General features: G+C 61.0%; 1 protein-coding gene across 3 annotated transcripts in view; it reads left to right on the plus strand.

The window, feature by feature from the left end:
- PPP1R13L (protein phosphatase 1 regulatory subunit 13 like) overlaps window positions 1–24,076 on the plus strand; it is a 33,204-nt gene extending 9,128 nt beyond the window's left edge. The window contains exons 2-13 of one of the 3 annotated variants that reach the window (XM_050927777.1): window positions 11,539–11,644; window positions 12,740–12,870; window positions 13,436–13,970; window positions 14,699–14,797; window positions 15,494–15,591; window positions 15,990–16,407; window positions 17,264–17,805; window positions 18,502–18,639; window positions 19,195–19,328; window positions 20,311–20,477; window positions 20,765–20,964; window positions 22,417–24,076. In XM_050927777.1, coding sequence (XP_050783734.1) covers window positions 11,590–11,644; window positions 12,740–12,870; window positions 13,436–13,970; window positions 14,699–14,797; window positions 15,494–15,591; window positions 15,990–16,407; window positions 17,264–17,805; window positions 18,502–18,639; window positions 19,195–19,328; window positions 20,311–20,477; window positions 20,765–20,964; window positions 22,417–22,455 — 2,556 coding nt within the window. In that variant the 5' untranslated portion in view covers window positions 11,539–11,589 and the 3' untranslated portion in view covers window positions 22,456–24,076. The remainder of the gene's footprint in view (window positions 1–11,538; window positions 11,645–12,739; window positions 12,871–13,435; window positions 13,971–14,698; window positions 14,798–15,493; window positions 15,592–15,989; window positions 16,408–17,263; window positions 17,806–18,501; window positions 18,640–19,194; window positions 19,329–20,310; window positions 20,478–20,764; window positions 20,965–22,416) is intronic. The other 2 variants (XM_050927778.1, XM_050927779.1) reach the window with 2 other exon arrangements.
- The last annotated feature ends 218 nt before the right edge of the window (window positions 24,077–24,294 follow it).

A 24,294-nucleotide genomic window follows, 5' to 3' on the forward strand; every position in this document is an offset into this window, starting at 1 on the left:
CAGCCATGGGCAGCATATGAGGAGAAGCTCACAGGGTGTCTGGCAGGAGACACACCCCACCCCCTTCACAGGCAGGCAGGTAGCTCCTGCCATCCCTCCCTGGAAAAGCCCCTTTGACCTGGCAGATCCAGTCAGACCCGTCAGAGAATGAGGAGAAGCTGGGAACAGGGCAGGTCCATGGCTGCCAGTGGAAAGCTGAACCCTGTGCTGAGGGTCCTGGCTCCCTGATCCTCAGTGTCTGCTGCCAGCACCAAGGTAGCCAACTGAATGACCAGGCCCATCTTCCATTCAGTTTGCATTTGCTCTGGGGAAAGTGACAACGTCAGGGCTGTTTGCCCTAGTTCTGCAGAGGCTGGTGGCTGGAACCAGCCCTTCACCTGGGCCAGGAGGCTTGGACAGCTGCACACTCCCAAAAGCCATCTCTTGGGTGCCCACTGGTGTGCTTGCACCTGTTGGGTTTGGTACCCATAACTGCCTGGGACTCTCGGCCGTGTGTGCCCACTGCTCCACTCGTTAGGCCGGGGGTGAGCAGGAGTTCTGAGTGGACAGATCCCACGTGCAGCTCTCTCGGGAGCTATGGAGACAGCAGGGGTTGGAAGGAGGATTCTTGGTTTCTGTCCATGGCTCTGGGAGGAGAGTGGGGTCTAGTGGAAAAAAGCAAGGGGCTGGGAGCCAGGATTCCTGGGTTCTGTTCCCAGCTCTGGGAGAGGGGATGGGGTCTAGTGGTCAGAGCGGAGAGGGGGCTGGGAGCCAGGACTCCTGGGTTCTGTTCAGAGCTGTGGGAGGGGGCTCCCCTCCATTTTCCCAGCCAGCTCCAAAGTGAAACTCCCTCCAGCCATCTCACTCAGCCTCTCCTCCACCCCCTCCCCCAGCCTTTGTCCAGTTTCCCAGGCAGAGGTGTCACCTGGCCTCCACCCCCCTCCTGGGTTCTCATGTTACATGCTCAGGTATCCCCCTCAAGGCAAGTCATCCATCCTCAATGCAGACAGTCCCAGCTAAACTCCCCCGCAACCTTCCCAGGCTAACACTCCTCATACAGCACTAGGCAGTTAGGAAGTTTTTTCCTGAGATTTAATCTAAATCTGCTGTGCTGTAGTTTGAACCCACTGCCCCTTGTCCTACCCTCGGTGGCAAGAGAGAACAACTTATCTCCATCTTTCTTATGGCAGCCTTTTCAAGTATTTGAAAACCACTATCATGTCCCCCCTTAATCTCCTCTTTTCCAGACTAAACATATGCTGTTCCTTCAGCCTTTGCTCATATGGCTTGCGTTTCATCCCTCTGATCATCTTTGTCACTCCACTCTGGAGCCTTTCCAGTTTCTCCACACACTTTCTATACATTGGTGACCAAAACTGGACACAGTATTCCGCTGAGGCCTAGCCAATGCCAAGTAGAGCGGTACTGTCACCTCCTGTGACTTGCAGGCTATGCTTCTGCTGATACAATCTAAAATTGCATTTGCTTTTTTGCAACTGCATCACATTGTTGACTCAGGTTGAGGTTGGGATCAACCACAACTCCCAGATCCTTCTCAGCCAAGCAAGTTATCCCCCATTCTGTATTTGTTCCTGCCTCCCCAAGTGTAGCACCTCACAGTTAGTCTGTATGGTGCCACAGGACTCTTTGCTGCTTTCACACCTCACAATTGTCTTTGCTGAATTTCATTTTGTTGTCTATACCCCAATTCTCCAATTTATCAAGATCTTTTTGGATTCTAGCTCTATCCTCCAAAGTATTGGCAACTTCCCACCCCCAGCTTTGTGTCATCTGCAGATTTGACCAGTGTGCTCTCTATACCTACATCCAGGTCATTAATAAACGTGTTAAACAACATCAGACCCAGAAGAGATCCCTGCGGAACCCCACTGGAGACCTCCTTCCAATCTGACATTGTTCCATTTATAGTTACTCTTTGTTTGTGGTGGTTTAACCAGTTCTGTATCACTCAATGGTTCCACTGAGCCCACGTTTCTCCAGCTTACTTATGAGACTGTCATGTGGGACTGTGTCAAAAGCCTGGCTAAAGTCCAGGTTATGATGTCCACTGCTTTCCCCCCCATCCACCAAACCAGCTACCCTGGCAAAGAAGGAAATTAAGCTGGTTTGACATGATTTGTTCTTAGTAAATCCAGGCTGGTTGCTAGTCATCACCCCTTCAGCCTCTGGGTATTTGCAAATGGGATGTTTTATACATTTCTCTAGTAGATCCCAAGTATCAAGGTCAGGCTGAGTGCTCTGTAGTTCTCTGGCTCCTCCTTTCCTCCACTTTTAAAGATGGGCACCACGTTGGCCCTTCTCCTGTCTTCTGGGACCTCTCCTGTCATCCCTGAGTTTGTAAATATTATCGCCAGTGGCTCTGAGATTTTGTCAGCTAATTCCTTCAGCATCTTGGGGTGAATAGAATCATAGAATATCAGGGTTGGAAGGGATCTCAAGAGGTCATCTAGTCCAGCCCCCTGCTCAAAGCAGGACCAATTCCCAACTAAATCGTCCCAGCCAGGGCTTTGTCAAGCCTGACTTTAAAAACATCTAAGGAAGGAGATTCCACCACCTCCCTAGGTAACCCATTCCAGTGCTTTACCACCCTCCTAGTGAAAAAGTTTTTCCTAATATCCAACCTAAACCTCCCTCACTGCAACTTGAGAGCATTACTCCTTGTTCTGTCGTCAGGTACCACTGAGAACAGTCTAGATCCATCCTCTTTGGAACTCCCGGCCTTGCTGATTTGAATTCATTCCGGTTGGGCAGAAGATCTGACATGTTCTCTACTTATCCCGTCCACTTTATTGTCAGTGGTAACTTCGCTGGTCGTCCGGTCACATGTTATTATTTGTGTGATGACTGAAGCAAAATAGGCCTTGAGCAGTTACTGGGTCGCCTTCTCCATTGAGCAGAAGCCCCATACCATCCCTGATTTTTCTTTTCTGTCCGACGTATTTGTAGAACCCCTTGTTATTGTCTCTAACATCCCTGCCAGCTGTAGCTCATTCTTTGCCTTGGCTTTCCTGATTTTGTCCCTACATGCTCGCGCTGTTCTCTTGTACGCTCCTTGGTGACGTGCCACTTCTTCCATTTCCTGTAGGATTCTCAAGCCCTGACTGACTGGCCAGCAGCAATGGATCTGGGGCCTGTTTCACCTGAAGGGCTGCGCTGATCCCTGGCGCCCCATTTCCCTTCTGGCCATGGGGACTCCCGGCGCCCCTCACCTACTTAGAAAGTTTATGCAAAAATGGTTAAGTACAGAATTGGGGTTGGAGGGATGTGCTTTTCCCATGATCTGAACCCCTCTGGAGCTTCTCGAGGTCACACACACGTCCAACAGTTGCTTCCTGTTGAGAGCTTGTGAAGTCCCATGGAAGCTGCTGGATTCCCTGCTGAAGCTAGGAGTCAAGTGCATGCCAAGAGGCTTTCCTGGAGTGGGATCTTACCAGGGTTTGCAAGTGCATTTGGGGGTGGGGGCTGCCCCCTAAGTGTGTTTGGAGCCAGGTCTCCCCAGCCTACTGAGCTCCTGGAGAGGAGTGCTGCCCGTGGCTCGTACCCTGGGTGCCTTGGCTGGGTTCTCTGAGGGGATTGGGGTGACGTGGGTGCCTGACACTCCTGGGCTTGGCGCTCCCACCATCCCCTTCTCCTGCAGAGTGTCACAGCTGAGCTGCAGCCCCCTGGGGATATGTCTGTTCAGCTGCAAGCTGGCCTGGGGAGCTGGTAGGAAGAGACTGGGGCATCCTCCATGGCTGTTCCTGTTTTCTGCCGTCCTGGGACCTTCGTCCTAGAGCAGAGATGGGCAGGACCAGAGCCTGGAGAGCTGGGCCACTGGAGCAGCGGCAGTGATACACAAGGGGGGACAGGAGTGACCTACAGGGCGATGCTGCTCCGCTCTGGAAGCACCAGGTCAGGCTGCTTCAGCCCCACAGAGCCTCAGCCCCCATGTGCTGCAACATCTCTGTATCGGTGTCTCCCAACCTGCCTCCTCCAGCCTGATGGACGCATCACGGTAACGCTCAACGCCAGGCTGGGCCTGGGAGACGCTCAGCAAAACCGCTGGCCATTCAGCCATGCAAGTGTGCCCAGCTTCTTGGGCTTTGTGTGTGTGTGTGTGTGTGTGGGTAGGTAGGGTATATATACCTCTGCATGTGCTCAGTGTGTGTGTAGGGTGTACATAGCTCTTTGTATGCACGGTGTGTGTGTAGGGTGTATGTGTAAAGTGGTGTAGCACGGTGGGCACTGACTGCCACGGCCCCTGACCTCCTGCTGGTCAGTCTGGGAATCAGTTCAGTCCAGCCTCAGAGCGCCTCTTGCTGGCCGGTATCTCCCTACCGGTACCTGCTTCCGCGTCTATCTCCACCACTGTACTTCAGGCACTTCAGGCCCCGCATCCCTCCCTGACCTCAGTGCCCTTTATCCTGGGGTGCTGCTCCACAGCAGCGCCCCCACACTCTGGGTCTCCCCTCCCCCTATGCCCCCTTGCCTCAGTGGCTACTGCCAGTCGTCATCTAGCCCCCTTTCTCTGGGGCACACTGCAGTCTGTAATGGCCACTCCTCATTGTCAAGGGGGTTGGACCTGCTGCCTTTCTAGCCCCAGCTATCTCTCTGCAGCCCCAGTACCTCCTTAGGCCTTCCTGCCAGGCCTGAGCTCCCCAGCACTGCTCTGCCGAAGGTACCGTGTCTCTCCCAGGCAGCTGGGTCCTTCCCACTCCAGGGCTGGAGTGAGACTCTCAGGGCTCCTTACTCACAGCCCTCTTAACAGGCCCTGTGGCCAGCTCCCCAGCCAGCCTCCCTCAGCTGCTCTCACTCCTTTTATCCCAGGAGTAGGGTAACCGCCTCTGTGTGTCTGTACGCACTGTGTGCATATGTAGGGTGTATGTACCTCTATGTATCTGTATGCGTAGTGTATGTCCTCGCTCTGTGTGTGTGTGTAGGGTGTACGTACCTCTGTGTATCTGTATGCGCTGTGTGTCTGTATGTGTTGTGTTCGTATGTAGGGTGTACATTCCTCTGTGTCTATATGCACTGTGTATGTACGTAGGGTGTATGTACCTCTGTGTGTCTGTATGCATTGTATGTAAGATGTGTGTTCCACTGTATGTGTGTGTGGGGGGTGTATGTACCTCTGTGTGTCTGTATGTGTTGTGTTTGTGTGTAGGGTGTACATTCCTCTGTCTGTATGCACTGTGTGTGTATGTAGGATGTATGTACCTCTGTGTATCTGTATGCATTGTGTGCGTGTGTAGGGTATACATTCCATTGTGTGTCTGTATGCATTGTGTGTAAGGTGTATATTCCACTGTGTATGTGTAGAGTGTATGTACCTCTGTGTGTATGTGCTGTGTGCATAGGGTATGTGTTCCTCTGTGTATATGTATGTGCTGTGTGTATGTAGGGTGGATGGAGCTCTGCGTGTCTGCATGCGCTATGTGTATCTGGTGTAGGTACCTCTACATGCACCTATGGTGTGTGTGCACCTGCCTGTTGTGTCTGCATGTGCGTTGTGCTTACCCACCAAGACAGCATGTCAGCACTTGGTAGCAGCCGAGCCCAGTGCTGCCCAGGTGGCAGCACCGGGAGCAGTCTCTGGCCTCGCCCATGATGTTGGGAGGCCCTGCCTGTGGTGACCCTAACGTTGCTCTGCAAGGGGCGTTCTTGGGGGGTCACCCAGCTGGTGGATGCTGAGGCAGAGTCCCAGCAACGCCATGAGCCGACAGCACTCTGGAGCTGCAGTCTCTGGCCCTAGCTCCTGGTCAGAGAGTGCCGCAGTCATTTCCCTAGGGCAGAGGGGGTGCAGGGACGGAGCTCAGCTTGGGCTACAGAGGCATTCTACTGCTGGTGTAACTCCGCAGGGGAGACTGCCCCAGTTGGGAGCTCAGTCCAGGGGCGGGGGCGCTGCACAGCATGAGAGCAGAGCTGCATGGGTTACCAGCATGACAGAGTACAGGGGGGCCTAACCCTGGAGCAGGGGGATGACGAGATGATGGGGCAGAAGCTAGAAAGGCCCTGTCTGGGCTGACTGTAGAGAGCCAGGCAGCAGCATCCTTACAGTCTGTCCCTGAGCCTTTGCCAAATCTGGGTCTATACATCCCTCCTGATGGGGCCCCCAGCCTTCCCCCTTGGGGTGATTCCTGGCTGTATCCATCCCCGTCAGGAAGTGGCAGAGCCCCCGGCCTGTCCCTATGGTGTTCGCCTTCTCCTCCCTCCACAGGACTCACACCCTGCCAGGCTTTGTGGATTCTCACTAAGCCCAGGGCCAGGTCCCAGCCCTCCTGGCCAGCCAGGCGGCTCCTGGGCTGTAGATACTCCTGGGGGAGGGTTAGCTGCGTTGCTCTGGGCCCATCCCCTGGCCTGTTTCTCTGGCCTTGGTTAGCGTGGTCTGCAGTGGCGCTCTTGAGGCTTGGGCTGATGTGACGTGAGCGAGGCTCTGACTCCTAGCCCACCCGCAAAGCAGCTCCCTCTCCAGCCTGCGCTCCTGCCAGCAGGAAGGTGACAGGCCCAGGCAGCCTTGCTTCTGGTGGATATCGGATAGCTGGAGCTCAAAGCCCTTCCCCTTGGCTGGGCCCCGAAAAACAGACAGAGCCACTCTGGCCCTCGTGCGGCTCCGCACTCCTTCGATTCTTGCCTGGGGAATCCACTCTTCCCTCCCCATGGCCCCTGGTCCTGGATTTACCAGGGTGGGACCAGGATCAGGGTCCTGTCTGTACTTGAAGGCTGCTCCCATACTGACTTATCTCCGGTTATGTCCGCACTACACTACAGACCTTACAGCGGCCCAGGAAGTGGGGGTGTTTTTTTCACACCCCTGACCGACAATAGTGCCAGTGTAGATACAGCCTCAGTCTCTGTTACCTCCCTGGGTCTCCAGAGCCAGCCGTGGGTTGGGCTTGGCCACACGGGGAAACATCTGAGTTTGCACGTCACAGAAGCATGCGGCCCGGAGCCTGGCTATTGGCTTCAGGGCAGGGCTGCCCAGAGGATTCAGGGGGCCTGGGGCAAAGCCATTTTGGGGGCCCCTTCCATAAAAAAAAGTTGCAATACTATAGAATACTATATTCTCGTGGAGGCCCCTGCAGGGCCTGGGGCAAATTGCCCCACTTGCCCCCCCCCCCCCCCCGGGTGGCCCTGCTTCAGGGCCTCATCTGTACATAGGTCCGAATGTGCCTGCAGTGTGGAGGCAGTTCTACCGGGGTGGTGCGAGGGGTTGTAGCACATTAGTTACTGCCATATGGGTAGCAGGCCGATTGCTGCACCTACGTGAGAGGTGGTAGTGTACGACCACGCACAGCTCCAGCGACAGGCGCTGAGTGCAGGGCAGAGCTTAAAGGGGGCAAATTTAACTCACCTGGCTTTAAACCCCCCTCGGGCTGTGCCCTCACCACCCATAAAAACGCGTGTTTCCAACCCGCACTTGCTCTCCTGTTGTCTCCGTGATGGTTTTACAAGGCTGTGCAGCAGTGCCCTGAGCATACCCAGTCAGGGGCTAGTGCTGGCTTCACTTGGCTACCATGGGTTAACCCTCCCGAGCCTTGTCTCCATGAGATCTGAGCCTGCCCCCACCCTGTGGCAGGGAAACCACAAGCTGGTTGGCTCTGGTGCTGAACCTGGGCTAGCTGGCGTGGGTGATGACACCTCTCGTTCCCCAGCCTGGGCAAGCCCCTCAAGCTAGACTTGCAGCCTGGCTGACCCACACTGCTCAGCTTTGCAGGGCTGGCACTGTGCCCCAGGCCAGAGGCGCCAACTTTCTAATTTTCCAGGGGGGACTCGACCCCTGCTCCACCCCAGGCCCTGCCCTCCCTGCACCCCTTCTCCCAAGGCCCTGCCCCGCCTCTTCCCACCCCTGCCACTTCCCACTCTCACTTCGCCCCCTCTTGCCCCATCGCCTCCAGCCCCCCACTGAACAGCTGATCACTGGTGGGTAGGAGGTGCTGGGAGGAAGGGGAGGAACTGACCGGCAGGGCTGCTGGTGGGTGCTGAGCACCCACTGTTTTTTTCTCCTTTGGTGGTCTAGCCCCGGAGCACCCACAGAGTTGGCACCTATGCCCCAGGCCCCTCCTTTCCCCTGGGAGCAGGGGTCTCATAGTGATCCCACCTTAGCTCACTCTGCTCCTTCCCAGACCCCATGGCAAATCCCCTCCAATTCCCTTCCTCCGTGGCCTACCGGCTGGCTCCTCCCAGGACCTGTTCGTTCCACCGCAGCCATAGCTCGTCACTTCCTCCCCCTATGGCCTCCCTGCTCTTCCTTCCCTGGCCCTCGGTGCCAGCCTTGCTAGGCCCCGCGATCAGCTGTAGCTCAGGGGTAGCTGCGGCTCGGGGTAGGGCTGGCGATGAAGGTCACATGGGGCGTCCACAGCTGAGAATTGAATTCGATCCCCTGACCCACCGGCCTGTCCCTCCCAGTCCTGCCCCCCCCATGGGCTCCGCGCACTCCCTGGAGCCAGTTCCCCTGTTGCACTGGTAGGTTTAATCCCTGTGTCACGGAGGGTGGGGGAGCCAAGGCCCTGCACCCCGGCTTCCTGTGATTCACCGTGACTCTCAGCCAGCCAGCAAAACAGAAGGTTTATTTAGATGACAGGAACACAGTTCAAAACAGGTCTTGCCGGTGCAGACAACAGGATCCCCTTTAGTTAGGTCCATCTGGGGGTCCCAGGGAGGCCACAGCCCTGTTGGGAAGCCCAAGCCCCGTTGGGGCACCCCTCTCCATTTCCCAGCCAGCTCCAAACTGAAACTCCTTCCAGCCTCTCACTCAGCCTCCCCCCGGCTCCCCCCCCACCAGCCTTTGTCCAGTTTCCAGGGCAGAGGTGTCACCTGGCCTCCATCCCGCCCCTTCCTGGGTTCTCATGTTACGTACTCAGGTATGCTCCCTTCCCCAATGCAGACAGTTCCAGCAAAACTCTCCTGCAACCTTCCCAGGTCAATACTCCCCAGTCAGTATTCAAAGAACACATCAAGAACATTCCCACTTCGTCACTCCCTGCCCCAATTGCGCCTCACTCTCTCGATGCCTTAGCTTTCCCCCCCCCCAACCACGCCAAGAGCTCTCCGTGGCTCAGGATGTGGTACTAGGGAGGGCGCAGCACTGTACTCCATGCTCGCAACATGGCCCCCTGCATTGGGCATCTAGCCAGCCTCCTTGCCCTGCTGCAGGCAGGGCTTAGTCCCCAGGAGACATCACCTCCCTGCCCTTTCCCCTGCAGTGATTGTCCCCAGGCACCTTCCTGGCCCGGCAGAGGTCTGTAGTGCCGGGGACATGGTGTCTCCTGCGCTGTGGGCACCAGCACTCTCCGCCCACCTGCCCTGCCTGGCTTCAAGGGGAACTCACGTGACGCATCCCAGCTGGCCTGAAGTTTGGGTGGGGGCTGCTGGGGCATGATGGGGAAGTGGCAGAACAGCTCAGAGCATAGGGTCTGTGTGGGGTTGGGCCATGGCCCCTAGCTTGGGGGCTGGAGATAGTGCGATCTGGCCTGGACCCCACAGTAACAGCTCCCGGAGGCACCGCACTGGAAAGTCCAAATCCAGGTAACACAGCCTCAGCCGTGGGAACTAGCTCGACCCCCTGCCCCACAGCTCTGAACCCCTTGCTGCATGTCCCCCAGCTCATTTGCTGGTGCCCTCCCTGCCCCCTTGACTTGCCCCAAGCGTGGTTTCTGCCTGTGGCTGGTAACTGGAGACAGTGCAGAGCCTTGGTTCAGTGGGTCTGAGGCTGCAGCTCAAAATCCTTCCAGCAAGGGGCCCAATGTGAACCAGACCCAGGAGCAGCCAGGCTCTGGGTCCCTGTGGCTGTGGAGGACAGGCCAGGTTCTGGCTGGGCCCAGATAGAGGCACAAGGCTCAGCTCTGGATTGGGCCACCCCAGTCTTTCTGGACCCATGGATGGATGTAAGAGTCCCATGGGGTTAGCGTACGTGTGTCCATGTCACTGTGTGTCTGTCTGTACCTGTCCATGCAGTTGGGTCTCCATGGTCCCATGTGTGGGCCTATGTCTCCATGTGCCCAGGTAGGTTTGCCCACATGTATCCTAATGCCACTTGTTCCTGGCTCTCAGGAGACCGTTCTGGGGGCCTGCTCTGCGTTGTGGGGTTTCGGGGAGCTGAGGCCAGACCCTCCTGTGGAGCTGTGGCACTGCTGGTACTCGGGGGAGGGTGTGCTGTGCCAGGCCAGGCCGTGGTGGCCCTCAGCCCAGTATGAGGACTGGTTCAGGCTCGAGGAGCTGGGATTTGGCCTGGCTTAACCTGCATACACTGGAGCCTCTCACCATAACTTCCATTTTGGTGCCACACGCTGGCGCAGGCATGACGTGTCCAGGGGGATGCCTCACTCGGGGCAGAGGTGCCCGCGGCAGGTAGCTCTCGCGGTGATTGCTCTTGGGTAGGATGCCCGGTGCAGAGCCTCACAATGGATTGTTTTTATTATTATTATTGAAAGTGATTCAAGCCAGTCACAGCATGCAGCCAGGAATGGGCTGTAGGATCCCTAGGGATTCTGGATAACAGGGTGGGGGGCAAGTCCAGTTCCCAAGGGATTCGGGGTAACAGGGTGGGTCCCCTAGGGGAATGGAATGGGCAGGTCCTTGGGGGGTCTGGGTGATGAGGGGAGGGCAGGTCCCTAGATGGGGCGGGAGCAGCCACTCAGAGTGAAGCTGATAGTAGCTGTACTGCTGGCCTGGCAAATAGCAGGGCACTACTGGCTCTGCGTGCGCCTGGCAAGCAGGCCCGAGTGCGTAGCTGTCAGCTGTGGGTGTTCGCTTATTGCCTGGGATGGCTGTGGGTGGCAGGCCCAGCTGCAGGAGGGTTTGCTCCCCTACATGGTGCTCAGCAGCCTCAGGCATGGCTGTGCCAAGCCTGTGCGCCAGGCAGGCTCCACGAGGGGGGCAGAAGTGCCAGCGGCTGGAGTATCATCAACCTGGTGGGGGCGGTGCCAGGTGGGCTGGGTGCTCGCTGTGTCCCTAGCCCGTGCATCGGTGGTAGTGCTGGGCAGGGCCGGCTTTAGGCCGATTCCCCCGAATCGGTCCCCACGCCCTAAGGAAGAGCGCACCGCGCCCTAAGGAAGAGCGCCTAACTTTTTAATTTTCACTCACCCGGTGGCGCTCCGGGTCTTCGGCGGCATTTCGGCAATGGGTCCTTCACTCGCTCCGGGTGTTCGGTGGCATTTACTCACCCGGACCGCCACTGAATTGGGCCCCACTGTTCCTAAAGCCGGCCCTGGTGTCGGGTCCCGGTGCCTGGGCATCCCCAAGACTCTCCCATTTGGTGCTGGATGCCAGCTGTGGCAATCTGGCTAGCAAGGGCTGGGACTGGCAGCGCATGTGGCCTGGCCAGGTGTCTCTGCTGCTGCTTCCATTGCCCAAGAGCCCTGAGTCAGCCACTCCGCCTGCATTCCCAGGACTGGGCAGGAGCCAGCCACGCCCCTGGCTCCCAGGGCAGCGTCGTAAGGCAGGGGAGCGATACTGAGCACCGGGCGCATACTCAGCCCATTGGCACTTGGGCAGGGCAAGGGGGAGGCCCTGGCTGAGAAGGCAGCTCCGGGTCCCAATGGCAGTGCTTCTCGTCCCCAGATCCCTGCAACACTGCAGCTGGTGGCCAGTGGCCTCAGAGCCCCCTGCACCATGGCAAGTGAGAAGATGCAGGGTGCACAGGACCTGCTGGACCTCAGCTTCCAGTGTAAGAGCAAAGGGCTGGGGGGTGGAGGGTGGGGAGGCCCTCTGCTTTGTGCACAGTGGTCTGTAGGGGTGACTGAGGGAGATGGGGCCTGTGTGGTGACTGGGGGGAGGTGTTTGGGGGGGTGGCCAGGAGCGGGCGCTGGTGGGTGTTTGGTGACCGGGGGCTTGGGAGCAGTGCCTGCTGGTTGGCAGGGGTGCAGGGTAGCCAGGGGTTGGAGGGTGCATGGTGGCTTTTATGGATTTGGGGTGCCAGGGAGTTGGGGTTCTGGGGGGAGCAGAGGGTGCATGGTGGCATGTGGGGTGGCCAGGAAGGGTGGGGGAATGTGGGGTGGTTGGAAATTTGGTGGTGGTGTGTGGTGGCTGGGGTGGGGGTTGGGGGTGCAGTAGATTGGGGTTTGGGGGGGTACAGAGGGTGCATGGTGGCTGGCATGTGTGTGAGGTGGCCAGGGGTTTGGGGTGCAGTAGGTTGGAGTTCTGGGGGGTGCAGAGGGTGTGTGTGGTGGCCAGGAGCTCAGGGTGCGGTAGGTTGGGGTTCTGGGGAGATGCAGAGGGTGTGCGGTGGCTGGCAGGTGTGTGCGGTGCCTGGGGTGGGGATTTGGGTGCAGTAGGTTGGCATTTTGGGGGGGTACAGAGGGTGCATGGTAGCTGGCAGGTGTGTGAGGTGGCCTGGGGTTTGGGATGCAGTAGGTTGGGATTCTGGGGGGTGCAGAGGGTGTGTGTGGTGGCCAGGGGCTCAGGGTGCAGTAGGTTGGGATTCTGGGGGATGCAGTAGCTAGTAGGATTTTCAGCTAGTTGGTCACAGCCTCCCAGAGCTCTTGGGCTGCAGTTGCTGATCCAGCAGCCCAGGTGTCCCACCAACAGGCCCGAGCTCTCTGCTACCCACTGACTCCTTGGGAGAGGCCTGGAGATGAGCTGGGGATGGGATGAACCTGGGACCCATCGCTCACTGAATCTATGGGCCTCTCTTGAAATCGCCAGCCTGCCCGAATACACTCAGAGTGGGACAAGGGCCCCGCAGGGCCATGGCTGCATAGCCAGGGCCAGCCGGGTGCAGAGCCTGCCCTGGCACAGGGCCTCATGTTGCCGTCTCCCCCAGCCCTAGCTATGAAGCACATTGACCTGAAGCAGGCGGAACTGGACACGGCCGTAGCCAAGGTGGATGAGCTGTCCAAACAGCTGGAAACCCTGTGGACGGACAGCTCGGGGCAGGCTGCTGGGCAGCCCAAGGTACGGCAGGGAAGGGAGACGGCTTGTCATGGGGAGCACTGCCTCACCACTGAGATGCAGCCATCTCTGGGATGGGATGTTTCAGGGAGGAGGAATGAGATTTGACTAGGACCCCAGGGCTAACACCCTGGGAAAGGAGGAGTGTTGTGAATGGGCTAGTGAAGGAATCAAGCGGGCAAGAGTTCAGGTCTCTCATCCCCAAATGGTACCTCCAGCAGCACAGCGTCTCCTAGTGCCAGGCTGGGCCAGTGGGGTCAGCACTCACCCCGAAGGGACAGCCCCACCAAAGAGTCCTTGCCCTGCTCCCTGCAGCACAGCGTCCCCTAGTGCCAGGCTGGGCCAGTGGGGTCAGCACTCACCCCGAAGGGACAGCACCCCCAACGAGTCCTTGCCCTGCTCCCTGCAGCGCAGCACCCCCTAGTGCTATGCCCCTCCGGTGCAGTGGCGCCATAATAAGAGTCTGATTTTCCCTGGATGGGGCAGGGTCTTTTTCTGCCCCACCAGGGCCATGTGCTGCAGCAGCCAGGCCCGTGCTGAGCCTGTCTGCTCTCCCTGCCACTCTCAGGTGGACAGATACGGCGCCAGCCCCTCGCACACCCCAGAGCCGCTTCGCTTGGCCACGTCCCCACAGCTTCAGTACGCCAGGAAGAACTTGTCCCTGGAGAGCACCGACAGCTTCATCTCCTACTATGCTGAGACCTTCTCACCCACCGCCGCCTGCAGCCCACCTGCCAAGGCCCACCCCGCCTCGCCCCAGTCCCCCTTCTACCTGCAGGGCGAGCCCCTGGAGCGGGCCCAGTCTCCTCGGCCCAAGGTGCTGCCCGTCTCTTACGACTCGCTGCCCCTGCCCAGCCCCAAGGGACGTGCGCCCTCCCCGCGCTCCCTGTGGCAGGCTGGTGCCACGGAGCGCCTGTCCTTCTCCAGGCCGGGGGGCCGCGCTGGCTCCCCCAGGCTGGTGCCCACCCCCTCTGAGGCCTCGGCACCCCAGATGTTCTTCCCGGATCGCGCGCTGTCACCCCGGCCGCCCCACCCGCCGCCCTACGAGAGCCACAGCCTGTTCCCCACTGGGCCCAGCTCCTTCGCCCCCTTCCGGGCCCAAGGTAAGTCAGCCCCAGCCTGATACACAAGCCCCCTCCCCATGTGGCTGGGGGGGAAGGGGAGGGCCTAGCAGAGTGCACCGTTGGGCCTGTTCCCGTAGGGGGTGCTTGCTGCACCCTGCAGCGTTATGGGGGGCTCAGAGCAGGAGTGATGGGAGTTCTCTAAAAGGGGGGGGAGGGAGGGCATGATAGAGTGACCAGACAGCAAGTGTGAAAAATCGGAGTGGGGGTGGGGGGATAATAGGAGTCCGTATAAAAAAAAATCTCCAAATATCGGAACTGTCCCTATAAAATCGGGACATCTGGTCACCCAACATGGGTGCCTGAACTGTGGCCCCGCCCCTTCCCCTGAGGCTCCGCCCTGACGCTGCGGATTGCCCCAAGGCCCCGCCCTTGCGTCGACCCTTCTCCCTGCTCCCTTGCTGTCCCCGCCCCCGAAGCCCTGCTCCTGCACCCCTTCTTCCCCCAAGCCCCTGCTCGCTCCTCCCCGCCCCATTGCTCACCCTTACAGCCAGTAAACAGTGGGGTGCGGCATGGACCCCGGCTCAGAGCAGGGACCAGCTGGTGCTGAGATGGGCAGTTACCCCCTGGGGGACGTGGAGGTCTCTGGGTCACACTAGTGAGGTCGCCCCTGCCCATCCTGGGGCTGGAATGGCCCCTGGTGGGGGCAGGGCAGGGCTGAGGACCCAGGGGCTGGGGCGGGTGAGACCATTCAGAGTCTCTCTCCCCAGATGACCTGGTGATCCGGCGAAGGCCCCAGAGGAGCTGGAACGAGTCGGACCTGGACGTGGCGTATGAGAAGAAATCGTCCCACTCAGCCGGCTACGAGAGTGAGTGCCCGGGGTCCGTGGGGAGGGCCTGGGGGGATGGACAGACTTCTCTCTCCTACTCCCAGTCTCTGGGAAGCTCCTGGCTCTGAAGGAGCTGGTAGCTCCTGGGGTCCCTGGCTGGCCACATGGCTGCAGGGGAGCTGGCAGCACCCGGGGGTCCCTGGCCAGCCACATGGCTGCAGGGGAGCTGGCAGCACCCGGGGGTCCCTGGCCAGCCACGTGGCTGCAGGGGAGCTGGCAGCGTCCGGGGATCCCTGGCCGGCCATGTGGCTGCAGGAGAGCTGGCAGCGCCCGGGGGTCCCTGGCCGGTCACGTGGCTGCAGGGGAACTGGCAGCGCCCGGGGTCCCTGACCGGTCACGTGGCTGCAGGGGAACTGGCAGCGCCCGGGGTCCCTGACCAGCCACGTGGCTGCAGGGGTGCTGGCAGAACCCGGGGTCCCTGGCCGGCCACATGGCTGCAGGGGAGCTGGCAGCACCCGGGGTCCCTGGCCGGCCATGTGGCTGGAGGGGAGCTGGCAGCGCCACGGGGGAGCTGGCAGCGCCGAAGGTCCCTCCTAGCATTGCTCCATGATGGGCACCAGCTCCATTTCCACAGAGCCCCTCAAATCCCCTGTCCTAACAGGACAGGAAGGTAGGGTGTGGCTTGGCCCCAAGACAACATCGAAGCCTCTCACCTCACCAGCTGCCTTCCCACAGGAAGCGACCTGCATGCCGGGCTCAGGCAGGCGCCCGCGGGGCTGCAGCTGGCTCCTTGGAGGGAATCGAGCTTGGATGGGGCTGCAGGGCAAGGCAAGGTAAGTGCTGGCCAGGGCTACCAGCTGGCAGCGCTGGCCCATAGCATGGTACCACATGGGGAGGAAGGAGTCCTAGTACCGTGCTCTGGGGGGTGAAGAGAATTCATCTGCATCTGAATCAGGCCAAGCTGACCCCAGCCAGAGGTCAGATACTGGGCTAGCTGGGCCCATGGGTCTGATCTAGGGCCACTGGTGCAGGGCTGGGCCTGATCTGGGGTGACGGGGGAGGGGTCTGGGGCCAGCTGGGCCCATGAGTTCGCCCCTGCGCTGGGAACTGACTAGGGGTGGAAGCTGCAATGATTTATGGCTGGGTGTCCCCCTGTGCTGCTGGGCGGGAGGTGTTTCCAGCACTGCATCTGATCCTGGCCGGCTCACAGCGCCCCCTCTCTCCCCTCCAGGACGAGCGCCCCCAGCCTTACGCCATCCACAGCGCCACGCTGCCCCGCAACTACAAAGTGTCCCTGCTGCCCGGCGAGCGCAGACCAGACAGCTCCTTCCGCAGGCTGCTACCCGCCACCCAGACGGGCACCCTGCCCCGCAACTGGCAGTTCTCCCAGCAGCCCGTCTCGCGCATCGCTATGCCGCCCCCCAGCCCACATGGCACGCGGGCGACGCGCCACAAGCCCCTGCCCCTCTCCATGATCTTCAAGCTGCAAAACGCCTTCTGGGCATCCGGAGCCTCCAGTGCCAAGGGCCAACCCCAGGGGGCCCCAGGCTCCCCCATCTTCCTCCGCTCCCCACAGAAACAGCCCCAGCTCCAGCAGCCGCCTTCTCCGGCCCAGGCTCCGCTGCGACCAGCCCCCTCGGGGACTGAAGGTGAGAGACCCAGGGCAGCTGCTGCAGGGCCTGATGGTCTCCTGGTCCCCCCGGGGTGGGAGTGAGGTCAGACCCCTAGCACCGGCCAGCGTGTGGGGAAATGGGGAATTGCTCTACACTCAGCAATGGGGTGCCCTGAGGGGGCGCTGAGTATGTGCAAGGGCCGGGGGGCTGGTAGTGGATCTGGGACTCCCCCGAGCTGTTCGGATAAGTGTGGAACTGAGCAGGTTTTGGGGATCTCCCTTGGGTCTGGGGGTGCTTCCTGGGGTCTCGGGAAGGGGTACTGCCCTGGTTCCCCTGGGTCTGGGGGTGCTGACTGGTGTGAGGGTCTGGGGGTGCTGCCCTGGTTCCCCCTGTGGATCTGGGATGGGGGTGCTGCCTTGGCTCTCTTGGGTCTAGAGGGGCTGACTGGGGTCTGAGCCTGGGGTGCTGGGCTGGGGAATGGGTGCTGCCCTGGTTGCCCCTGCAGATCTGGGGAAGGAAGTGCTGTCATGGGTCTAGGGGTGCTGTCATGGGTCTGAGGGTGCTGACTGGGATCCAGGTCTGAGGGGGCTGCCCTGGGTTAGGGGGTGCTATGCTGGGTCTGAGTCTGGGGGTGCTGACTGGGGTCTGGGTCTCAGGGTGCTGCCCTGGGTTAGGGGTGCTGTGCTGGGTCTGAGTCTGGGGGTGCTGTGCTGGGTCTGAGTCCGGGGGTGCTGTCCCATGTCTGAGGGTGCTGACTGGGATCCGGGTCTCAGGGTGCTGCCCTGGGTTGGGGTGCTGTGCTGGGTCTGAGTCCGGGGGTGCTGTCCCATGTCTGAGGGTGCTGACTGGCGTTGGGGATTTGGGAGTGCTGACCTGGCGTGTCTCTTGGCAGCAACAGGAAGGGCCTCAGCCCTTGAAGCACCAGTGGAGCCCGTGCGAGGGGCCCCAGCGGGGGGCGACACGGAGCCCGAGCTGGAGAGCATCCTGCGGGGCAGCGAGGCTGCAGAGGCGGAGGAGGTGGCTCGCCCCTTGAGCCCCACCCGCCTGCAGCCTGTCCTGCCCCCCGAGGCTCAGAAGGTGCCCGAGTTCGAGGAGGTGGCCCGGGTGCTGGCAGAGATTCCCCGGCCTCTGAAGCGCCGCGGCTCCATGGAGCAGAGCCCCGGCCCTGTGCTGCCGCCCGCTCACAAGAAGCAATATCAGCAGCTCATCAGCCGCCTTTTCCATCACCGGGGCCGCAAGGAGGATGCAGTGTCGGCGGGAGACGACCTGCCACTCATCACTGAGACAGCTGAGCTGAAGGCAGCAACCCCGGTCAGCCCTGCCCCGGCGCCCGTGCCCCAGAGCCCACCAGCACCCACAGCGTCACCTCTGCTGGCTGTTACGGAGAGCCCCGGCACCTCGACGCCCAGCCCCGACACTCCGGCGCCCAGCCCTGTAAGTGCACCATGGGGCTGTCAGCCAGACACGTCCCCAAACCCTGGCACCCCAACGCCCAGCCCTGTCAGTGCACCATGGAGCTGTCAGCCAGACACGTCCCCAAACCCTGGCACCCCAACGCCCAGCCCTGTCAGTGCACCATGGAGCTGTCAGCCAGACACGTCCCCAAACCCTGGCACCCCAACGCCCAGCCCTGTCAGTGCACCATGGAGCTGTCAGCCAGACACGTCCCCAAGCCCCGGCACCCCGGTGCCCAGCCCTGTCAGTGCACCATGGAGCTGTCAGCCAGACACGTCCCCAAACCCTGGCACCCCGACGCCCAGCCCTGTAAGTGCACCATGGAGCTGTCAGCCAGACACGTCCCCAAACCCTGGCACCCCAACGCCCAGCCCTGTCAGTGCACCACGGAGCTTTCAGCCAGACACGTCCCTAAGCTCCGACACCCAGCCCTGTCAGTGCACCATGGAGCTGTCAGCCAGACACACCCCCAAGCCCCGGCACCCCAACGCCCAGCCCTGTAAGTGCACCATGGAGCTGTCAGCCAGACACACCCCCAAGCCCCAGCACCCCGACGCCCAGCCCTGTCAGTGCACCATGGAGCTGTCAGCTAGCTCTTTCCCCCCACTCGCCGGCGCAGCCTGAGCTCCGGCCCCTCCTGCCCACACCGTGACCTTGCCCCTTGCATGCCTGCAGGAGAAGCGCTCGGCGCTGCGCAAGCTCTCGTCCCCGAGGCGATGGCTGGGGAAACGGGTTCAGCTCAACCCCCTGGTGCTGCTGCTGGACGCGGCCCTGACGGGCGAGCTGGACGTGGTTCAGCAGGCAGTGAATGAGGTGAGGCTGCTGCCCTGCCCCGCCCCGCCCCTCTGGGAGGGACCACCAGAGCTGCCAACTCCCCTGCAGCCACATGGCCTGCCAGGGACCACCGAAATCCACCCCAGAATCCCCAGGCGGCTCCCAGCCTGCTGAGCACAGGCTGGGCAGGAGGCAATGGCTGGGGGCCGGTGCACCCCCAGGCTGCTCCGCTCCCCTTTGTCTGGCTGGGGCCTGGGCAGCTAGACACAGACTCCAGCCCGCGGCTGGTGAGCCAAAGCTGCTCCCCCATCAGCCCACGATCTCCACAGGAATCAGCCAAGGGGCCCCCCAAAGAGGGGCTGTCATGGGCAGGCCGAGCACATCCTGTACTCCATGGCCGGCAGGCCCCTGGGCGGTTGCTCTGGCTCCTTTGTCAGCAGTGGACAGGGAGATGGCGAGTGTCCTGCTCTGCTCTGGTGGATCGGGATGGACGCAGTCCCTGGGACGGGCCCGGTGTGCGGGGGGGAGCAGGGGGCACAGCCCTGGGGTGGGGGGTTGGCAGTGTTTTCGGAGTTCACCAGCTCTGGCCCGCAGCTCAACGACCCGAGCCAGCCCAACGACGAGGGCATCACGGCTCTGCACAACGCGATCTGCGGGGCCAACCACAACATCGTCGACTTCCTCATCGCCGTGGGCGCCAATGTCAACTCTATGGACAGCCACGGATGGTGAGCGCCTGCCCGCACAGCACCCAGCCTGCACTCTTGTGCCTGCCAGCACCCATGGTGCAGTCTTGTGCCCACTGGTGCCTGCCAGCGCTGCCCTGGCACCCTGGTCCCAGCGCCTAACCCCGCACCTGCCATGCAGCCCTGGCACCCTGCATCTCAATGCCAAGCCCCGTGCCTGCCAGCCCTGCCCTGGCACCGTGCATCTCAGTGCCAACCCCTGCGCCTGCCAGCCCTGCTTTGGCACCCTGCATCCCAGTGCCAAGCCTTGCGTCTGCCAGCCCTGCCCTGGCACCCAGGTCCCAGTGCCTAGCCCCTCGCCTGCCATGCAGCCCTGGCACCCTGCATCCCAGTGCCAAGCCCTGTGCATGCCAGCCGTGCCCTGGCACCCTATGCCTGCCATGCAGCCCTGGCATCCTGGTCCCAGTGCCTTGCCCCGCACCTGCCAGCGCTGCCCTGACACCCTGTTCCCAGTGCCTGGTCCCACGCCTGCCATGCAGCCTGCTGCCCTGTGTCCCAGTGCCTAGCCCTGTGCCTGCCAGCGCTGCCCTGTGGCCCCCCGTCATGCAGCCATGCAGCATTGCCCCAGCATCCCAGTGCCCACACCCTATGTGCAGCGCCATCCCTGCCCTCCTGAGGTCCTGCTGCACAGCCCTGGCACCTCAGAGCACTGCTCTAGTCCCCATGTCCCCCCATCACCCAGTGCCTGATGCCCAGCCCGGCACCCTGCCCCTCGCTCGCAGCATGCCAGGCCTAGCCTTGTGCCCTCAGCACCTCAGACCCACGGGCAGAGTTGAGGTGGGTGGGTGGGTGCTGTGTGCATGGTTGGGGAGGCAGAGCTTGCCCAGGCTGCTGATCCGTCCCTATCTCCAGTGCTGCCTGCCCGAGGTCTCCGTCATGCCCACTGGCGCAGACACATGCTGACGGTTCCAGCAGAGTCCTCCACTGCCCTGGGTGCCTGTCAGCTTGTCCCTCCTGCCCCCAGGACTCCCCTGCACTGCGCTGCCTCCTGCAACGACACGGCCATCTGCATGGCCCTCATCCGGCACGGAGCCGCCATCTTCACCACCACCTTCAGTGACGGCAGCATGGCCCTGGAGAAGTGCGACCCCTACCGCGAGGGCTACAGCGAGTGCTTCAACTACCTGGCCGGTGAGGGGGGCCAACTTCATAGGGGTGGGTGGGGGCAGCTGTTGGAGGGGCCAGGGTTTGCCCCTGCCCCCGGGGGAAGGGGCAGGACACTGCTGTGGGGAGCCCGGTGGCTGGTAGGAGGGGTGGGGCCAGGAGGGTGAGTTATTCCATGGAGGGATTTGGTCCTCCCCTGAGGGGTGCTGGCTATTGCCTCCCAAGCCCGTGGCAGCTGGTTCGCTCGTGCGCCTCCCCCCATCCCCGTGGTTGTCTGGTTCACGTCCCCTGGCCCGGTCGGGCTGTCGTTGCAGATGTGGAGCAGAACATGGGGCTGCTGAACAACGGGGTGGTCTACGCGCTGTGGGACTACAGTGCCGAGTTCCGCGACGAGCTGTCATTCCGCGAGGGGGAGCCGGTCACTGTGCTGCGGCGTGACAGCCAGGAGGAACTGGACTGGTGGTGGGCCTCGCTCTACGGCCAGGAGGGCTACGTGCCCAAGAACTACTTTGGGGTAAGCCCTGCCTTGAGCTCGCCGGGGTGGGGAAGGGCTGGGCACTGAACCGGGGCTGGAGGAGGAACCCCCTGGGAGCAGACCTGACCTAGGCTATGTCTTCAGTGCAAAGCTGATAGCGCACTGGTCCCCAAATGCACCCCCCCTTGCCCCATCCGTACCTCCAATCTCCCAGAGCTGGGGCTGGGGCTGTGGCTTGGGAAGGGGGGGACGCGGCCCCGGTTAAGCGGGCAGGGCTGGGGGTGGGTCTGGGGGCTGGAGCCTGGAGTGGGGCCGAGGCTGGGAGTGGAAGTGCACCTGCAGCCAGGCTACGGTGGGGGCCTGGCAGGGAATGGAGCAGCTGTCAAGGCTGGGGGCTGCCATGGGCCAGAGGGCCGGGTTGGAGCAAGGGACATGGCTGGAGGCAGGGCTGGATCAGAGCTGGGAGTGGAGTGGGGTTGGGTAGCACTACCCCCCCCCAAAGGGGGGCTGGCCTGGACCCCGCTGCACCCCCTGGATGTTCATTCATGCCCCCCCGGGGGGGGAGTGTCCCACACTTTGGGGACCTGTGCTATGGCAGCAGAGCCCCTAGTGCAGACGCAGCTTATGCTGACAATAGGAGGAGTCCTGCTGCTTTAGGAACACCATCTCCCCGAGCCCTAGAACCTGAACCTGCCCGAGCCTCCAGCGACAACGCTGTCTGCACACGGGGCATTGACAGCGGAGCTGGGTCACTGGCCAGGGTGGTTTTACACGCCTCCCGATGAACCTAGCTGTGCTGGTGTGCATTTGGCCCGAGGCCTGGGGATTTCAGTTCGCCTGAAGCTTTGGTATTTTCTAATTTGCTTTGGATCAGATTCAGAAAATACATTTTACCAAAATTCCCTGGCGAACCAGAGAGCCCTGAAAAATTGGTTTCAGAAAGACCAGACTATGGTGCTCCTGAAACGGAGCTGTGAAATTGACAAGAGTTCCGAGCTGTTCAGTAAATCGCAGCCACGAGACGGAGAAGAATGGCAATTTCACTTCGCAGTTCCACGGCTGGGAGCCGGCCAGTCCCTGGAGCCCCAGTTCCAGCCAGGATCTGGGGGACGGGCAGGCTCGCTGGTTGAGCTGTGGACCCTTGAACACTGGCAGGCTTCTGACCACGACTGACCAATAGCCACTGCTGCGTGGGAAGCTCGTGGTACTGCAGTCTCTAGGAGGGCACTGCTGTGTGGGAAGCTCGCGGCGCTGCAGTCCCTGGGAGGGCACTGCTATGGGGAAGCTTGCGGCGCCGCGGTCCCTGGGAGGGCACTGCTGTGGGGAAGCTCGCGGCGCCGCGGTCCCTGGGAGGGCACTGCTGTGGGGAAGCTCGCGGCGCCGCGGTCCCTGGGAGGGCACTGCTGTGGGGAGGCTCGCGGCGCTCCAGCCCCTGGCAGGGCACTGCTGTGGGGAAGCTCACACTGTTTTTCTCTCTCTCTCCTCCCTTAGCTGTTCCCCAGGGTGAGGCCTCAGCAGAAGAAGGTCTAATGCGCCAGCACACGGCCCGTCTGCTGCAGCTGCTGCAGACCTGGGAATGCAGCTGGCACACAATGAACTTAGGGTCTGGGGAGAACATGGGGCTCTGCTGCTGGGATTCTCCCCTGCTGGGAAGTGCGCCCCTCTCCCAAGGATTTGGTCAATTGGCCCCTGGGGGCTGTATGGATGGGGGGCAGGACTGCCAGGAAGCCAGGTGGGCTGGGCAGATGTCCTGCTGGCAGAGAGGTGGGATGGGGGGTGGGGTCATGGCTTTGGTGTGCACTGTGGGGGGTGAGAGCGTTGGTGGGGCCTGGGTCTCACCTTGGCTTCGGTCGGGCCCTGTCCGTGGCTCATCTGCATCAGAGACTTGTATATGTGACTGCAGGGGGTGGGGAACAAATTCAAGTTGGTCTCTAATGAAACTAAACAGTCTGTGCCTTGGGAAAACCCGAGGGCGGGTGAGTGTGGCGGGGGCAGCCTCCTGTGCCAGACCAGGTGCCACTCTGCCCCTCCCCAACCCTGTGGGCTCCAGCCTGTCCCGGTGCCGTGGTTGGGGGAAGGTGCAGGGAGTGGTCATTTCCTGGCCCAGTCTCAGAGCAGCTGTGGGAATCACTGGACCCAGGCACATCTGCTTGCCAGCCCTTGCCAGTCGCAGCTAATGGGCATACAGGGGGAGAGTCCTTCGAGAGATGGACATGCAGCCCATGAAGACTTTGGGTCCCAGCATGCATTGGGGACAGTCGGCTTGGTGACCCCCAGCGGTGAGGTTCTGGGGGCTTCACCCTCACTGGAGCCTGGGCACTTCCACAGAGGCCCAGGCCAAAAAGGCGCAGGGCCCAGCTTCCTCCACAGTCTGGCAGCACTCCTGGTGCCAGTACAATGGGCCCTAGGGTGCTGCTGTCCTCCTTACCCGTGGGGCTTGGAGCCCAGCCCCCATTCAGCCAGGGAGTGGGGAATGAGGCTGAGCTGAGCGCCACTCTGTGCCCTTCACTCACAGGCCTCTCCTCAAAGATGTCCCTCTGACCCCCCCACTACCTGCCAGCCTCAGCTCAGCTCAGCTCCCCACACAGGCCCTGGTTCTCTGCCACTCTGGCTGTTTGTTATGTCGGCGTGATGCTGAAGTGGGGGGGAAAGCTCTCCAATCAATGGGGCAACTTGGAGGTGTGGAGCTGAGTCAGGGAACCCCAGTGGGCTGGGGATGCAGCTGTGCTGTCCTGCAGCCCTTTGCATGAAGCCGGCTGCCGGGGCCTGTGCCCCTGTGCGGCTGGCCGCTGTGCACACGGGAGAGGCTGTTACTCCAGCGGTAGAACCTGTATTTCTCTCAGATTCCAAGGCCAGACGTGCCTGTTAGATCATCTAGTCTGACCTGCTCCGTCACAGGCCAGGGAACTGCCCCAGGGTTACCCCTGTAGGGACCCAATCGCTTGTGCTTGGCTGAAACGTCTTCCCAAAAGGCAGCCAGGTTGGACTGGAAGAGATCAGGAGGTGGAGAATCCACCACTGCCCTGGAGAGTTTGTTCCACTGTTAAATATTTGTGCCTAATTTCTAACTGGAATGTGTCGGGCTCCAACTTGCAGCCGTTGGTTCTTGTTCTGCTTTTCTCCATTAGATTAAAGTGCCCTTTAGTACCCAGTGTGGCTGCTGTGAAGTTGCTTAGACGCTGTGATCAAGTCGCTTCTCAGTCTTCTCTGGGATCAGCTAAACAGACTGTGCTCGGCACTGAGAACTTTAAAGCACCCTAATAGAGGCTCAGGCTAAATGTATATCCCAAATGGGGAAAAAATACTGCCATGGCTAAACAAGGTGGTTAGAGACAAAAAGACATCTTTTAAAAATTGGAAGTTAGATCC

The sequence above is a fragment of the Gopherus flavomarginatus genome, chromosome 18 (genome assembly GCF_025201925.1).
Source record: "Gopherus flavomarginatus isolate rGopFla2 chromosome 18, rGopFla2.mat.asm, whole genome shotgun sequence".
NCBI lineage: Eukaryota > Metazoa > Chordata > Testudines > Testudinidae > Gopherus > Gopherus flavomarginatus.